The 19,301-nt window shown below is 37.0% G+C and overlaps 1 protein-coding gene across 1 annotated transcript in view; it reads left to right on the top strand.

Annotated features, from left to right (window-relative positions):
* LOC127072710 (inactive histone-lysine N-methyltransferase 2E) overlaps positions 1-18,952 on the top strand; it is a 397,888-nt gene extending 378,936 nt beyond the window's left edge. The window contains exons 6-9 of the mRNA XM_051013347.1: positions 6,901-7,012; positions 12,059-12,400; positions 12,829-13,089; positions 13,156-18,952. Of these exons, the coding sequence (XP_050869304.1) occupies positions 6,901-7,012; positions 12,059-12,400; positions 12,829-13,089; positions 13,156-13,535 (1,095 nt within the window). The 3' untranslated portion in view covers positions 13,536-18,952. The remainder of the gene's footprint in view (positions 1-6,900; positions 7,013-12,058; positions 12,401-12,828; positions 13,090-13,155) is intronic.
* Positions 18,953-19,301: the final 349 nt, after the last annotated feature.

The following is a 19,301-nucleotide window of genomic DNA, read 5'->3' as shown; positions in this document are numbered from 1 at the left end:
ACGCGCTTCGTTTCTTTCGTCCTCGACGAGGGTCAAATTCGCGCTAAAAGAATCAGAACGACGGAAATGGTCCTGGCGGGCGACTCGTACTCTCTCTCTCTCTCTCTCTCTCTCTCTCTCTCTCTCTCTCTCTCTCTCTCTCCAGACACAGTAATTTTCTACGGCACTTAGTTGCCCCTCTCATCTCTCTTTCTATCTATCTATCTATCTCTTTTTCTCTCTCTCTCTCTCCCCTTTATTCTTCCGTACTTCGGCTTCAAAGTGGTTTCCCCTAGTCACTCTCATTGTTCCCTTTGGATTAGTTTTCCCAAATGTGGTTGATAGAGGAATGATTGTTCAAGACGAAGGACATTTAAAATCGTTAGGAATCGGTTACTCGATGTGCCGTCATCATTAACGTTATGTAACTTTTATGTTCATTCCTTCCCATCGATAAGGAAAGCTAATCCCGTCGGATAATAATATCATCGTAGATCGTTCGTTTCACGATTGTTCGATAAATCCTTGGAATTATCCATCACAGCTAGAGGAAGCATCAACTCCACTTGCTACGGGATAAGCATCGATTCTACTATACATCCACCTGTTGTCGAGGCATATTACGAGGGTCAATCCGTGTCATGGCACGTCGTTACGAGAAGGAGAACATCGCCGTGGTATCTGCGAAGCGAGGTTGATCTAACGATAGCTAGCTGGTGGAGAGTAAGGCCGGACTTAGAACCTAATGCAATTGGTGCAATAACTAACAATTAGCCAGTTACGTTAGTAGCACTCGGGTTAGCATATTACCGAAGCGAACGGACTTACACAAGCGAGAGAATACAGACTGGCATTGGGAGAGAGAAACGTCGGAATCTCGGGATATCATCCACTTCGCCTTTGGAGGGTGTGTGTGGGGGGGGAGGATCGCGTGTGGATGCCTTCGAGCTACGACCTTAACGTCTAGGTTTCTGCTCCCTCCCTTATCCCCGCCCCTCCTTTCTCTTCGGACTTCTCCTTCTCTGTACGTGTGTGTGTTTCTACGCGTCTATGTGTTACGCTACGTTCGTGACGTCTCGTAAGTGTGAGAGAGGAGACTACATCAACGAACAGCAGACGTACGATACACGGCGGACAGGTTCGGAGAACGCGAGGCAGGTTAGGCGCGTTAGGGACAAGCTATTAGCCTTCGTGCTCCACGCTATTACCGCACGGACATATTGCTTCCTGCTGTTGATACGATGGATCAAGCCTCTCCGTCGGAATACACCTATACCGTGAATCTCTCTCTCTCTCTCTCTCTCTCTCTCTCTCTCTCTCTCTCTCTCTCTCTCTCTCTCTCTCTCTCTCTATCTATCTATCTATCTATCTATATCTATCTATCTATCTCTATCTCTATTTCTATCTCTATCTCTACCTCTATCTCTGTCTCTGTCTCTGTCTATCTATCTATCTCTTTTAGCTCCATCTCTATCTTATTCTCTCGCATTTAATTTCTTCTCGCAGTTTCACCTGATCTTCTTCCTCCTCCTCTTCTTTCTCTTTTTCTTTTTCTTTTTCTTCTTCTTTACTAGAAGACGTTCCACTCGGCTTTATTGAAGACGTAAATCTGAACTTGTTCCATCGTCGATCATCGGTTCATCTTCTCGAAAGGTTTTTTTTAATAGTTCTTCATTAGATAAGAAATATTTTAAGGATTTTTATATTATACGATCTAATCGACTTTCCTTCCTGTGCATTTTTTAATAGAAAAAAGATTTCCCTTCTATTCTCGAATGTTTTCAATAATTAACTGCCAGTTTTTTGTTTGAACAGTCCGAGCAACATTGCTTTCTCGTCCATATCCTTCCTTTCTCTATCTTTGATTAAAAAACACCAGAAATTACGTTCTGCCATTCTCAACGTATCTCTACGTATCTTTTCTTTTCTTTTACTTTTCATCTTTCTATCCATTCACCGTGGATAGATACTCTTTTAGTTCTTCCTTCTTCCCTATTTTCAACTTCTACTCGCATGCAATCAAAACGAACAGTCATTGATCTCTCCAATCTTTCTCACTATCCTCTTCCTCATATTACTATGAAAATATAATAGACATATTAAATATTTATCTAACAAACGCGCGATGCATCATAATATTTAATAACTTTTCATTTTGGTCATTAATACAACGATGACGATAATTAACAAAATCATTTATTTTCCTTTAAAACTTTTTTTTTCAACACGAGAAAATAAATACAAAGAGTAAATACTCGGCAGTTAAAAGGAAGCAATTAAAAAAACATTTCTCTCTTCTCTCTCTCTCTCTCTCTCTCTCTCTCTCTCTCTCTCTCTCTCTCTCTCTCTCTCTCTCTCTCTCTCTCTCTCTCTCTCTCTCTCTCTCAGAGAAAATATCGTTCCATCAGCGTTGCAAAAACAAAACAGAAGTCTAACGAAAAGGGTTCGTCGAAAATAAGTCCGAAGGATGACGGACGGGTAGTTTGCTGATCGCTCCAGGCGAAATAAAGTGTTTCGAGTGCTCGTAGATTTACGAGCGGAGCTTTAAAGCTATCTTTTTAACGGAAGTAAGCTCGAGCTCGTCCGCGTATTACTCGCGATACGCTCTTATTAGGAAAGCACCCTCGAAAGCGTGTAACTCTCGAGGCCATATCAGAGGCTGCTGTAGAACGACAATTATTCTCCCCCTTTCTCTCTCTCTCTCTCTCTCTCCCTCTCCCGTTTTTTTACTCTTTCTCTTTCTCTTTCTCTCTCTAACCAGTAAGAGGCCGTCGGACGTTATAACTGGGACGATGAGAGTAATCGGGCGATCCTCTTTTGTGGCAGATAGTCTTTGCCCTCGGGACTTTAATTTAGGTACGGCTCGCTTATTTCGTTTCCCTTAAGAGAAAGAGAAGGGTAGTCGACGTTTCTACCAGTAGTAGCTTTGCCCTGGAGTTTCAGGGTCGACAAGTATGATGGATCGTCTTGGACCAATTGCTTTTCTGGTCTTTCGAAATCGTGCAAAGGGATTCGTGTGAGACAATAATATTTCGATGTATTTTTGAGAAATAGTATAGAGACGATTGCAATCTCACAATATAATCATTGGATTTTGAAATAATAAAATTAATAAATAAAATAATAAATATCGTTATTGTATAATTATTCGTAAGAAAGATATAAGAGTAAAATTTCGTTGGCTTTTTTTTTACAGAGATACTGTGATAAATTATATTCCATTTCATCTGATTACGAGTGAACATATATTCGTATTATACAAAGATCGTTTTGTTTAGATCTTTGCGCGTAGAACAGAACCCATTTTCTCGTTTGTCGCTTAAAAATAAATATCCCTATGCGGTTAATTCTGTCGCAATATGTTACATTATTTAACAGTTTGCGGTTTTCATTGTTCGCGATATTTTCATTTAAATGTGCTGTATTAACTTAATTCGATTAAAACATTGAAGTACACGTGATCAAGCTGTTAGTTTGATATCTATCGTCGTTGTTTTGAAAAGGGAGGGATATTAGAAAAATATATTATTATATACTTAATAGGAAGGAATTGGTAAATAAAGAATTATCGACAAAGTATAAAAAGAAAATCAATTTGCTTTATTAGGAAACACTTGAGATCCGTTCGAATTAAATCATTTATTGAGGAAATATTCGTGTGATTGTAAATCAGGAATGCTTTCGTTCGATAATAGCCAACTACTTCAATCTAACTTTAATTTTATCGTTGTCGCAGTACCTTATAATGAATTGAATTTTTTATTTTCGTTTTACATCTAATATCCGGTTGTCTCTCGACCTTTCGACCTTACGCTTTATTCCGATTGCAGCAAAAATATTCGCGTTCATGTATTTTAGAAGGAAAGCTTCCGGCCATTCAAGAATCTTATCATCACTTATTCATGGGGAAGCAAAATCGTTCTTAATTAGAAGTCGTTAAAAATAATTAGATCTCCATATCCTTATTTATCTTTCATTTATCACAGGTATCATCTCGTTATAACCTTTGATTTTTATTTCTTCGTTCCATTCAATTCTAGATTGTCAGGTTTAGAAAACAATCGGTCAGAATTACCCTTCATCCTACGTCAAACTAAAAGATTTAACAGATAACAGATCCCTCTAAAACATCTAATGGAGGAAATGCAATATTTTAATAGAAGACGAATCTCCGGATGTGACTTCATAAATTCGACTTTGACGTGTATAAATGTGCGGGTACGTTCATCTCTTGTTGCAAGAAATCTTATGAGTAGGGCTAGAAGATTGAGAACGCTCGGTGAGTAGGGTAACATGTAGCAGAGAAAGAAAGAGAGAGAGAGAGAGAGAAGGAGGAGAAGGAGTAGGAGGAGGAAGGAAGAGAAGTATAGACCAAAAGGAAGGGTAGGGAGATAGATTGGGGATTGCGGCACGCCATTTACTCTCGTTAACGCGATATAGCCTCGTCCAGCTCCCGTGGCAAATTCTCCTCGTAGTTACAAGGACACACAGGTATAATGGGCTACGGAGGCCGGAAACTATCTACGAGTGAACGCACATCGATGTGTGAGGACGAAACATGGAGTGAGAGGGACAGTGGGTGAAGGGTTGAAGAGCTAGAGGAAGAGATGGAGAGAGAGAGAGAGAGGGAAGGGTGGCTTCGACGCTTAAACGGGATAACCCTGCCAGGGATTAAATCGTTCTCACCCCTTTCTGTCCTACCTACTCCAGTACTATCCACGATTATGTCGCATATCGGCCCTTTACACCATTCTACCTAGTTCCGGTATCCTTCTCCTCGAGATTAGATGTTAGCACGGCCCGTTTCCTCGCTGATATCGAGGTCAGTGTTTCGTAGAATCGATGTAACACGTAACACGATAATGCACAGGATAATATTCAGGATTTAACGTTGAAAGTAATTTTATTTCCAGAGGATTCACGCGTACTCTCATTCTCTATAGGAATAGGGGTTGAAAATCAGGTCGCGGCTGAACGTGACCAACGACGCGATTATTGGTCGTCAAATATTTACGTTTAAATCAGTTATACGGTTCGCATAATGGATGAAAATTTGGAATATCGTAGCATTAATTAGGTACATAGATTCTATTATAGTTAATAAATGTTGCATCAAACATGCTCTTTTCGATGGGAATTCACAATGAGAGGGAAAAGAAAGAAAAAGAGAAATTGAGCGTTGCAGAATACGGATGAATGAATGAATGAATGAATGAATGAATGAACGAACGAACGAACGAATGAACGAACTAACTAACGAACGAACGAACAAACGAACGAACGAACGAACGAACGAATAGGTTGCGTTTTATCTCTGAATCGTTTCTCGTGGTGAAATACCGGTAATCCTCGAAAGTGCCGAGACATTAGAATTTTGCGATTCGCGTAAGCGAACTTAGCAGCCGACTCGTATCTTACGAAGTTACGACAGCTACGTAAGTACGAATATCTCAGCGTTTTTAAAATTCCCGAGCTAAACTTATTCGCTCGATACTTCGGATATACTTCGTGGACATTCTTGCCGAGAGAGAATCTTCGGACTTTTTAACGCGAACATTTTTCTTTTTTCTTCTTCTCTTCTTTTTTTCTTCTTTTTCTTCTTCTTTTTTTCTTTGTAAGTATGCGCATGAGAGAGAAGATGGAAGATAGGGATATCTTTGTAAAGAAATTCAAAGACAATGGAAGATTCCTGAACGTGAATTTACATTTACATCTCTCTTTCTCGATTCACTTAAATAGTGAAAAAAACGTGAGACAGAAAGAAAAAGGAGGATGAGTCGGAGAGACAGTTTAACGAGCGTTTAGATTTTATAAATTCGTATTTAACAAGGAAACGACGTCAAAATAAAATTAGCGGTGGGCAAAGCTCACATTAAGATTGTTCCTTATTATTCTCCCGGCGGTAGGATCTCCGTCAATTTAAGGATTAACTTTCGACCCTCTCTCTCTCTCTCTCTCTCTCTCCCCCTCCCTCCCTTTTTCTCTCTCTTTCTGCCTCTCTTTTTCTTTCTCTTTCTTTCGGGTTTCTGCCTGCTTCGCAACGACTCAGCGTTTCTGCGAACGGAACTGTACGTAAAGAGAAAGAAGGAGAGAAACGAAGCTATAGATAGAGTCAAAGAGAGGCAGAAGAAGAGAAGAAGAAGAAGAAGAAGAAGCCGGGATTGTGGAGGGCTCAAAGGATCTCAAGAGTCTTTAGGGGCTAGAAACGAGTTAATCGCTGGCCGGAAACGCGAGGAAAGCGTTAAGACTCTCCTCGTGACTCGAGCTTTCCGCGTCACTATTTTCTTTCTCTACCTTTAGATCATCTTTTCTCCAACACTGTGCTTACTTTGACTTGTTCCATTTCGTACCTTGAATTATAATCAGATCGAGTGTACCTCGATTAATTTTAAATGCTACACCATTTACAATTAATAAAAGTGGTATCAAAAAGAATAATAAAACATTGAAGTATACGTGAAATTTTGCGTATACTTATATATATATATATATATATATATATATATATATATATATATGTATATATATATGGGGAATGAAAATTTGAAGAAAAGAAAAAAAAGAGGGAGAAAGGAAACGAAACGAAAACAAAAAAGAATATGCTAGTGTAAACACATCAGCAGGTAGTGCGAACTAGTTAAAAAAGTGTACAATCGTGTACGGTGTTTCTCTCTCGAGACGGTCGTTTATAGCGTTAAAAAACTCTTCGTTATATACAGCTCAAGTATCGCGACGAAGCGTTTCTTCGCTAGTCCCGCGAGTCGAGATTCATGATTACGTCGCTCCCGTAGGATATCGTATGCGTTGCTTAATGCGAATTTACTTGACGCGATAAAAAGGTCGTAGAAGGTACCTTTCCTCGAATAACGCGACTTTTCCGAGAAAATTTTACATTTTAACCTTTCTACGTTATTGCGACAGATGCTGGACGTGAAGGAAGGCGGCAGAGGTGTCTTCGTCTGCAGCAGCCCTGGTCCAGATCCTTACACGTCTCAGGATCTTTATAATCCTGTCTACGAGGAACTCAGCAACGGTGAGCACGCTTATTTATAGTTTTTCTTTTATTTCAAACTTTGCTACGATCGGATAGTTTATTTGAATGATGTTTTATTTGAACAAAAGAGAAAAAAAAAAGAAGGAAAAAATATAAAAGAGAAAAGAAACTATAGAATACGACACGAACGGAAGGAGACACGATAGATAGGATTTATTGGATTTCTATAGCTGAAACTTTAATTCCGACGTACCTAAAATGAATCTTCCTTTGAATCTTTTATCGATAAAGTTTTTCTTAAATCTTATAAAATTTTTATAGAAGAACGTTATCGATATCTTTGACCTATCAGATATTCTTCACTCGTTAGTAGATACTTATTCATTCTAGATGAGACTAGCCTTTGAAGATGAGAGGATTATCGTAGACAGTTATATGCAGGATCGTCGATCCAAGCAGAGAGAAAACATAGGTACTTGTTTTTCGATCGTCTGTGCCCGTTTGTCTGTCAGTTCGCTTGTCACGATTAACACGAGCCTTGAGTTGAACCCTTCTCTGAACTTTGTCGGCTAACATGAGTTTGCAAGCCTCCTTCCCCCCCCCCTCTCTCTCTCTTTCTCTTTCTATTTATCTATCTATTTATCTATCTATCTATCTATTTCTTTCTCTATCCCATTTATACCTTACTGACTCTTTATCGTAGCCGGATCCAGCTTTGAAGAGAGAAGGGGTGGAGATAAGCGTGACACGACCTCTGACTTATACTTCCCATTAGTCCGACGGCTAATTAGCATGGTGATGAGGCTTTCGACGTTTGACGAGGATGCGGTAATCGAATATACATGCCGCACGACGTACATTAGTCGTAACCACCAATCCATTCGACTACCCATTTCTCTCCTCTCTCTCTCTCTCTCTCTCTTTCTCTCTATCTCTATCTGTCTCTCTTTCTCTCATTCACTCATTCCAAGCTGCGCAAGTACTTCACACGTTACCAACCGAAAATACTTCTTCAAGAGATACGTAGGATTGAAAGAAGAAAGTTCCGAACGTTCGTAGACATCTTCGAGAACTGCCTTCTCAAACTTTGAAAATCTTTCACCGTACTATTCTTTTTCTCTTTGAAAAGATTTTTACGATTAAAGAAGTATTGAGTGTTGCAAGTAAATAAGGATTCGCAAACGTGAAACGTTGAAATGATTGAAACCCATGAGTGTTTCGAGATTCGAGATCGTATACGCTATGGCACGTAACTTTATCTTTACTCAGAGAGTAAAGGATATTTCAAGAGGATATTCTTCGCGAGGATGTAATATATCTTGGGAGATATTCGAGTGAAAAAGAAAGAGGGAAAAGATAGAAAGAGAGAGAAAGGAAAAGGGACAGAGAGAGAGAGAGAGAGAGAGAGAGAGAGAGAGAGAGAAGAGAGGTTACTTAATGTCAAGTGAAGTTAGTTCATAGCACCTTGATTTCATTCAAGGACATTCGTAGTTACACGTCTCTTCTTCCTCTCAACTTTTCACCTTAGTCCTCTCCCTTATCTTGCCCTTTTCTCGATATTTCTTAATGCAATCACTTTGAACTTACCGATTCGTTCGTTTCTCATGAAATTTCTCATATTTTTGACTGCGAATGATAACAATTTAACAAAGTAAAAAAGAGTAAGAACATTTAGAAATAATGAATGAAGAATATGACGATTAGAGAGACAAAGAGAAAAATCGAAATATAACTATACCAAATTGTTTCGATACTTATTCGAAGCTCGTAACACATGCTTTATAAATTCTTCAAAATTTATATTATCTTTTAATAAGATAAAATTAAATTAAATATTTTTTTCCTTTTCTTTTTTTAAATAGAAAAATTATAACGAATAATTTTTAATTGATCCTGACGATTGATTCATTTATCTAACGATTTTATATCGTCATAACCACGATATTATTACGTTTTAACGGCAAATAAATAATTCATATTCTCGTTCGAACGATAATATCTGAAAATATTAGAAAAGTGAAGGAACATACTCCAGCGAAGACAATCCAATAGCAGTAATAAAAGAATTTATTTCTCCACATAACAAAAAGTTCGCTCATCTTTGTGTACTACCATAATACGAAGAGAAAAGTCTCGTACTCGCGTCGGATTATAATCTAACCAAAGGTCGACACGAGATACGCAAGTTGTTATAGCAACGTTGTCGTACGAGCGTGAACTATACTTTCATTAACAATGAACAAGTATCGTGTGCGCTCACGAGCTTGCATAACGTTGCACGCGTGAATAATGCACTCGAGTGAGCTAACGGAATAGAGTTAGACTGACGGTAACGTGCCTCGTAAAACCAGAAAGAAAAAGAGAGAGAGAGAAGGGATACAGCTGACTTGTAAAACAAGCAAACAAGCAAAAATAAAAAGCAAAGGTTAAAAAACAAGAATAGGTGCGCGAGAACGAGCAAAAAGGCTTCTCCTACATGTCGTGAAACAACGACGTACCGGACGTCATTCGTTTCGTTACCTGTACATTCCTCTTTGCAGACGACAATGGCGGCCGCAACAGTGGAGGCCGTACCGCTACCGGCGAAATTTCGAGCCAAAAATTTACTGCTACCCTCGAAACACCCACACGTAACTCCCCTTCTCTCCGTACCCTCTGGAATTTGTTTGCCTTCGAAACGTCCGAATCCTCGATTTAGCTCTACAGTCGAATAAACGCCGAAATATCGGTCTCTCGCGTGTGCTACATTGATATACCGATATACAGACACATATATATATACATATATACATATATTGTAACGAGCAAAAGTATAAACATACATTGCTAGTCTTATAAAGAAGACGATAATACTAGTAATTGTTTGATTGACCGATAAAATATAGATAATTACAAGGAGAATCTGTGATAAATAAAATGCAACAATTTATTTTCATTTATGTTAATAATATTCGTATTATTTTATAAAAATAAGGACGTGAAACTATGTTTATAGGCTTGCATGTTTCCTTGGAAACGAATGGAATAACAAATAAATGATGGAGAGTGATACAACTGGAATTAATTTAAGATTTTAAATTAATGTTTTGTCTATTTTCCGTAATTCTTTTTGTTTTTTTATTTCTTCTAGTTTGCGTTGCGTACTGCCTGTTAAGTTTTTAATTATTTCGGATTTGATTTTATTCTGTTTCTGTTCTCTGCTCCACAACTTATGAATACTTGAAGATGGATTATCATACTTTGCCAGCTTTCTTTTCACAATCAACCACAAATTTTCAATCAGATCCATATTCGAATTTAGCGAGCCAATTTTTTAATATTACTTTTTTTTCATTGAATAGAGTTAATAACAAAGGATAAATTATATTATAAAATGTTGAAATATTTTGTTTCATAAGATATTGAAATATTATTTGTTTTGTAAGATGTTCAAATATTAATAGCTATGTAGCAATTAATTGCTATATTAATATTATGTATCCTTTGTATGTAATATCTTTGATTTTAACTAAACGATTATCATCCTTGTAAAACAACTCCAATACTTTATAAATCTTCAACTTCATAATTTTTTATAATAGTCATTTGATTTATATTATCGAATATTCAGTACCAAAGGATTCTCCATCGTTTTCAAATTTATTTATTTTTATCTCATTAGAGCGAATAACTTTTTTCCAATTTTCTATGATTTATTCTTTGTACGTATCAACAAATTTCTTTCGTAATCTTATATTTTTATTTCTAAGAATATTTAATTCGCATTTCGTTTCTTTCGCATTTAAACCAATTTCCTTCACAAAACAATAAACGTTTCATTCACTAGCCTCTGTTTCAATCTCTTTAGCAACGATTGTTGGCATTTTATGACATTCAAACCAAATACGACGTTCAATTTCATATGCTTCTCTGTCAGAAATAATTTGCGGCCTACCATTTGTTGAACAATTTGACGTAATAAAATATGTTTCTCTTTTTTATTTTCGAAACTATTTCATGACTCGCACCACATTTCTCTGCAATATTGCGCAATGATAAACGTTTATAAACAAATAATACTATTTTTTTTCCTCGCTAAGTAGCTCTATTTTAATTTAATCGTTTGAAACAACTTATATACTGAGAAATTATTATGCAATCGTGTCTTATGGTAATTAACAATCAGTACTTGTCAATTATTTCATTTCTTCACTGTTCATTTGTTATTCCATTCATTTCTGAGAGAAAACTGTAAAAATAATTTAAGTCCCTATTTTAGTGAAATATACCGAATGTTATTAACATAAATGAATATAAACTGTTACATTTTGTTTATTATAATAAATTCCCCTTGTAACTAAATCTACTTAATCTTTATCAGTCAATCAATTTTTGATAATATTATCATAGTATTGACAGTATTATCGTCTTTTTTATAAAACTAGCGTTGTATATTTACATTTTTGCTCGTCACATATATATATATATATATATATATATATATATATATATACATATATATATTTACATATATACATACATATATGTAGTTTCGAATGAAATAACCAAATCATAAAAATGTAAAGCGACGAGTCGTCAAGCTTTGCTTACATAAGATTCGGAAATAGAATCGATCGATCGTCCTAGTCCTTTTTTCGATAGTACTAAAATTAAGCAAATATGATAGAAAAGTCGAAGGAAGAGTTCAAGACGAAGTCAATCTTCTCGTTGGTAAAGCGCGCGAGTAGACGGAATAAATGAACTAAAAAGGTATATAACAGATACTAGAAAGTTGTATGAGTGTAACGGCAAATAATAAATCCTACGGATTAATCCATTTATAACAAAAACTCCGAGCATGCTGTTTGCTTTCGTCGAACGCAGTGCTTCTCGTTTCTGTCTGTCTATCTATCTATCTATTCCCCTTTCTCTCTCTCCCTCTCTCTCTTCTCTCTGCTAAAAATAAAACAATTGAATTAATCCGTTAAGTCGATGCATCGATCGAGCAAGGGGTGGTGATCGTAGATAAAGAAAAAAGGAAAGAAAGAGAAAGAAATATAGGGGATGTTAATTTATTTTCTGCATTTTTTTTTTTCTTTTATATAGGGGACCACCCGGAGACAGATGAGGAGAGCGAGTTGAATGCACGAAATCGTTTACATCATCATCATTGTCATCATCGTCGAGCATCGACATCGAAACCTGCCAGCGAAGACGAGTTCGCCGAAGATGAACTTTCGGTCGGTGAACCCTCCGAGGCAAGGATGCTCACGTCAAATGGTCCCGCATGGGGCACGTGTCCTGCCGGAAACAGACAGCCAAGGGAGCGAAGGGGTAGAAGCCCTAGGAGTCTCGATCGACGCAAGAGAGACAAAAGTCACGACGTCGGCGAGTTCCACGAGGGGATGCTCCTCGATGCTTTGCTACAACTTTATCCTAGCGTGGCAGGTACGTTCGATTTCCGTTACCATGGTAACTATTCATCCTTATTCCGAATCGAAAACGATCTAAGCTTTTCCTTGAAATATTAATAAAGATCTAATCTAATACACGATGTGTGTGTTATTTTTCGCCTTTAGATATTATTATTTTATCGAACATCGATACAAATCTATAACCTAAAGTATATTTGTCTTTATTAAAACAAAGTTTCCAAAATTTATTCAATACTTCAAATAAATATGATACAAATGAATGTTGATATATATATATATATATATTTCTATATATTATATATATTATATACATTTATATATATATATATATATATATATATATATATAGATAGATAGATAGATGGAAGATTTATATACACCAGATCAAGCTTAGACATTTTCACTAATATTCATACATCTGACGATTAGTTTATTTTTCAGGCGTAGCTGGGAGCAGAACGAACAGTAGTCAACGACAACAACAGTCCGTCCCTTCGGTGGCACATAGGCTGCCATATTTCGTGCCGCCGATGCCAGCAGCTCAAGCTCTCAGACTCGAAGAAAATCCATACGAGAGCGTGCCCGTTCTCGGGCCGCTTCATCGTTACTCCAGTCAAAGCAGAAGTAACAAGGAGAGATCGAAGAAGTCAAACGAAAAGTACAAGTACATGAGTGCTAGTCGTGACGGTGGTGTTGGTGGTGGTAGTGGTGGTGGTGGTGGTGGTGGTGGTGGTGGTGGTGGTGGTGGTGTCGGTGTTGGTAGTGGAGCTGGTGGTAGCGGCAATCAATATACTGCCGATTATTATGGTCTTCAAAATCAAGAAACGACGCCAGTTTACACGCAAGTTGGCGGAGACACTTATTCCTCGGACACTTACTCTCAACCAACAGACAGACTCTACAACGAGGACAAGTATACACAACCGGTTTATTATGCGCCTAGAGATAACGATCAGGTCTCTTCAGGAAGATTATACCAAGGTCAACCGGACAGTAGCTTCGGTAGCGACAGTGGTTACAGTCATCATACATCTGGTACTACGGGAACCAGTGGCACACGTGGCAGCAATTCGAGAACCAATCACAGAAAGGACAAACATCGAAATTCTCATCATTCTCATCATTCCGCCGATTACATCGTTTCTTAATGAATATGCGAATGAACGAGACTGTTTACCTGGTTATAACGATGGATCCTGCTTCTTTCTCAAATCACGAGAGAAAGAAAAAGAAAAAGGGGAAAAGAAAGGAAGAAAGAAAAAAGAAAGGAAGAAAGAAGTGTTGGTGCTTATTTTTTATCGATAAACAAACACGGTGATCGATTTGATTATCTTTTTCGTTGACGTTGTTTTATTTTATTTGTTAAGAGAGTCCATTGGCTCTTTGTTATTGTTCCTTGAAGTTTAGGAGTTTCTACATGACGTACGTTTCTCCTAGTTTGTTTTATAAGCGGCCATGTGTTTTTGTTCGTAAGGACCGATTGAAAACGTGCAAAGACACGATACCCTGAAACAAGAAGTGACAGTGATCCTTTAATATAATATATTACCGCGTAACTATTTAATACTAAATTATTTGCAATTAGTACTCAGGCTAGTACCAAAGCACGCTGTGTTTAGGAACATTGCGTTTTCCTTTTCTATTCTTCTATATTTCCTTACTCTAACTCGTTTATAAGTCATAAGTAAGAAAAGAGGAAGATCGGTTTGAAAGGCCAAAGCGTTTTTGTGCGAGACGTGCGACTGTCGTGCGAGAAGAAGCAACGTTCCAACGTCGATACGATCGAATATAAAAAGGGAAATGATACCCTTGACGAATTTTAAAGGGGCAGCTCGATTACGAACTAGCCTGAACAGAAATTAGATAGATTAGTCCATCCACTGCCACGCGATCGAGTTATAGATCGGCCGTACATAATTATTATAGTCAGTGTCACTCGACACGTTTTCGTACAAACGCTGACGCAGAAGATTCCTTCCGCGTTTTAATCATACCGGTTTGAGAAAATTCTTTGATATCACAATTTCGCATATATAGCGATCGTTAATAGAATATCTTTTTAGAATGCTTCGTACGAACCTACGCTCAACATTTATTAAAAAATCATTTAATATCGAAATACACACACTGCCCGTACATACCTCCGACGAATAAAACGATTTCTCGAAGCAATTAAAGAAAACTTCGTATTTTTCTAACTCCCTTCGTAGAAAGGACGAAGAACGAAAGGAATGAATATGGGATGAAGACGCTTACGTTTATCGTTTCATTTAAACCAATTCCCGATCGTGGAAATATTCGATTCTTTCGAATGAACGAGAAACGAATTAAGGCGATACGTCTAATTGCCACTCGTCAAACGATGCTGGTTACCATCGAGATATCGATTTAACTTTGTTACGATTTATTCGCCGTTTGAATCATTCGATAGCATACGATATAAGATCCAATACACAGACAGAAAATCGAGGTTCTTTTCCGAAGCTTTTTTCTGTTTTTTTTTTTTTCTTAATTTCTCTTTCGATCTCCGATATGCGGGTAATCGATTACATGCGAAATTTCAATGGAACTTTCAAATACGTATTTCGTACCGTTGAAACGGCGTTTTCGAGTTTCGTTTTACCGCATACGCCTACCTATTTGCAAAGCATGTGGCTTCTCGATCGACAACAATCAAACCTCTTGAATTTTTAATGCAGTCTCCTTCGATGGGGATGTACAATTACTTTGAAAAACCGCAAAGCCGAGCTATCGAGAAAATAAGTTAGACGTAACGTTATCCATTATTCATCGAGATACGTAGTTCTCGGAATAAAAAAGAAATATAAAAAAAAAAAGTGAAAGGAATTCATTTTAACAAACATTTTACCGGCTTCTATTTGGTCGCACGTGTTTTTCTCGCTATGCCGCATCTTTGGCTCTGTATCCACGAGAGGAGAGAAAGATATAATATATATATACATTTATATATATATATTATATATATATAAAAATATATATATATAGATCAGGATAATAAAGTACGTACGAAGAACGAAGGAACGTCACATTGATTAAACGACAAAAAAGAGAAAGAATTTTTCGTAATAGGTTGTACTACAGAAGCACGCGTTTGATTGCGTGTAACGCGTAATGCGCGTAGGTACTACACATAAACCCAGATATAAAGTCATATACATACCTACATATTATAATACGAATATAAAAGTAATAATTCCGCGCGAATTTTGTAAATAATTAAAAGTAGGGCTAAGCGAAGCGAAACGAAACGAAGCGGAGAGGAAAGGAGAAGAGGAATGGGAAGGGGAGGGGAGGGGAGGGGAGGGGAAATACGTGCTCGTTCGTTCCCCACCGTGTAGCATAGTTGTACCATATCGTTATCGAGACTTTTTCGCGACTTGTGCGAATCCGTACGTCCGCGTGAGAGTGTGCGTGTATCGAATGGCGAAATTGCTGCGTGAGAGGTGACAAAATAAGCGAATCAGTAAATTTAATATATACATAAAATATAAATATGACAAAAATATATAATACGCATATATAATTTTTAATTTATTTATAACGAGTCGAGCGCGCGTTATAGAGCGCCTAATAGTAATTGATATAAGTGATAAGAGCGATGCGAGTACAAGAGAAAGAGAAACAGAAAGAGAGAGAGAAAGAGAGAGAGAGAGAAAGAGAAAGAAAAAGTAAGAAAGAGAGAGAGAGAGAGAGAGAGAGAGAGAACGAGAGAAATGGAAAAGAAAGCTCGATAAGGAATAGGGAGAAATACTCGCGCGAGGATAATTTACTTCGCGCTGGTAAAAAGCGGAGGCGGTGCTGAAATATTTGCACAAGAAACCGGAGAAAGCGATTTCCTTCGTAATACGTGAGCACCTCTATCTCTTCATGTTCTTTCTTTTCTCTCTCTCTTTCTCTCTCTCTCTTTCTCTCTTTCTCTCTCTTTCTCTCTCCTTCTCCTCCCTCTGTCTATCTCCATCTTTCTCTCTCTATCTTCCCTTTTCTTACAGATACGTAGGCGTATATATACGCACACATACGTGCGCTCACTCTCCCTCTCTTTCTCTCTCTTTCTCTCTCTCTCTCTCTCTCTCTCTCTCTCTCTCTCTCTCTCTTTCTTTCTCTCTCTCTTTCTCGTTTGCTCGCTCGCTCGCTTCCCGATAATGTACACACACTCTCTTTTTAGATGCAAGTAGTGCGAATACCTCACAACAAAGAAAAATCACTCTGTTGTATATATAATTTTATATGCATGGGCTGCGGAGAAGGCATATGTAAAAGGGGAGAAAAGACACACTAGCTAAGAGGAAAGCTCGGAAATCCTTTTTCCTTTTTCTCTCTCTTTCTTTCTCTCTCTCTCTTTACTTCTCCCTTTCTCTCTCTTCCTTTCTCTTCCTTTTTCTTTCTCCGAATGTCCTCTGTGTTAGTTTTGAGATTTTTTCTGACCTCTAATCCTTCCGTCCTTTCTTTTTTCTTCCTATTCGTTATGCTAGCGTAAATTTACGATATTATCTTGTATCTTCCCTTGTCTTCCCTTTCCCTTCCTCTCTTTTTGTCTAACTTGGAAACGTCAAGTTTTAATTCTTTCATTGAAAAGAATTGAAAGTAAAGAAATGATATTCTTTTATTACGAATAAGATTGATATAAGGTACTTGCAATGTTTACCTCTTCATTTCGTTTTACAAAGTTTTGCTTGAAATTTGTTGAAATGCACACATATAATTGGTAGAAAAGAAAAAAAAAGGAAAAAAAAGAAAAGAGAGAGAGAGAGAGAGAAATGTAGAGAATTTCCGAGCATTGAGAAAAGGTGAACCGGAGATGGTATTAATAACATGTACTTATAACGCGAGAGCTAGAGAAAAGAAGGGATTATTATGTAAACGAGTATGTACGTGTAAGACGAATATCCTATGATCAAAATCCGTACAATCAAAGAGCGTGTGAGTGAATTGTAATATCATGGCGCGAGTAGATAAAAATAGAAAGAGATCAAAAAGTGAACGAAAGAATGGCAAATGAAAAGGAGGTAAATTGAAGGAAAAAATAATTAGTAATAAGAGGACAGACAAGAAAGAACAACAACAAACGCTTTCGTATAGTTTTGCGTCCGTAATTAATAAAACTTATTTCTAACAAGAGAAAAAACAAAGAGAAAGAGAGAAAGAGAGAGAGAAAAGAAAAGAAAAGAAAAAATCGACCTTTTTTTATGTACGCCTGTAAATATATACATAACATATATGTTAATATCAAAGGGTACCGACACGCTTGCTAGTAGACGACATCGACTTGTATCGAATTTTTGTCGTATTTTTCGACAAGATTAGATAAGAACAAGTCGAAGCATAATTCTTAAAGACTTTCTTGCGATTAAAAGTTGCTATATCGATATGTATGCGGAGAGAAGCATGGTATTGACCCCCAACCCTATTCATTCGTATCTTTCATTTCCGTAACTCGTACGGGAAGAAGAAAAAAAGAAGTTGGTCATAGATAGATTTGATGAAAGAAAGAAGAGAGATGAGGCGAAGGAAGGAAGGAAGGAAGAATGAAAATATGAGGGAGCTTCCTTTTTCACTTCGGACATGTATGCATGCAAGTCGGCAGACTGGTTATTAATTTATTAAACGCGCGCGAAAATAGAAAAATGGCCCCAATAGGTCGTTCGGCTCTTCTCTCCTTCGGTCTCACTAATTTTTAGCGCCGACGTAGCGATTATAGCGAGTTGACACATATATACACAGACATGGACATACATTTATACATATAAACATACACACACACACATACATTAACAAAGAAAGGAAAATAAATGCATAGACATTAGAATACCTCGAAAAAGAATAACAAGTAGCACTTTTGAAAGTTAGCTTGCACGGGCGATCACCTTTTCCATTGCGTTCTCACCCTTTTCAAAATCGATATATATGCATCTATATATATATATATATATATATATATATATATATATATACACACACATACACATATATATATATGTAAACGTGTATATTACATCGATACGCTACATTAGTATATACACATGCATTTATTGTGTATCGCGAATCGATAAGGGTGTAGACAAGTGCGAAATCGAACGAGAAATATGAAATTGATCGAAGACAGAGAGAGAGAAAGAGAGAAAGAGAGAAAAGTGCATGTGGGAATGAACGAAAGAACGAATGAAAGAAAGAAAGAGAATAAGGAAAAGTAGATGAAAGCGCCTAGTCGAAAAATTTCAAGTCAATAAATTCTCGTACGATCCGCCGGATGGGAAAAGGAGAAACGCCAGCTCGCAGAACAGGGTAACTAGCTCTAACATCTATCTCTTACGTCACCTTTAAAAAGAATATGACAAAAAAAAAAAAAAGATCTGTCACACTCATTCATCTCACCGGTATCACAACGTTCACTTTTAACTCACGAAATAAAAAACAAAAAAAAAGAAAAAGATAAAAAAAAAAGAAAGAAGAAAGAAAAAAGAGAAAAAAAATGTCAGCTTGAGGTAAAGCCTCGAGAAACACTATCACACCTTCGTACTAATAAACGATTTATTGTACTATTCGATTTCATCGGTGACTGTCATCTCCTTCATTACAACGCTCTCCATTCCTATCCTAATAAAAAAGAAAAAAAGAAAAAAGAAATAAAACGATAAAAAAAAAAAATAAAAAATATATAAATAAAAGAAAAATAATAATAATGATAATAATAATAATAATAATAATAATAATAATAACAACAACAAATAGTAGGTATTCGAATTTGTTCAATTTGTTCAACAAAGGTACCATAGGATTCGAACGGTGATTTTCCATGAAAAACCTGTAATAATGGAGGCACGGAAGAACAACGACGTTAAATAGCTTTGCGTCGGCGAAAATATAAATAGGATTTCGTCGGGTGTACGCGCGTC

Source organism: Vespula vulgaris, chromosome 2 (genome assembly GCF_905475345.1).
Source record: "Vespula vulgaris chromosome 2, iyVesVulg1.1, whole genome shotgun sequence".
NCBI classification, from domain to species: domain Eukaryota; kingdom Metazoa; phylum Arthropoda; class Insecta; order Hymenoptera; family Vespidae; genus Vespula; species Vespula vulgaris.
Note: the sequence above shows the minus strand (reverse complement) of the source record. Positions and strands in the feature narration are given on the sequence as shown.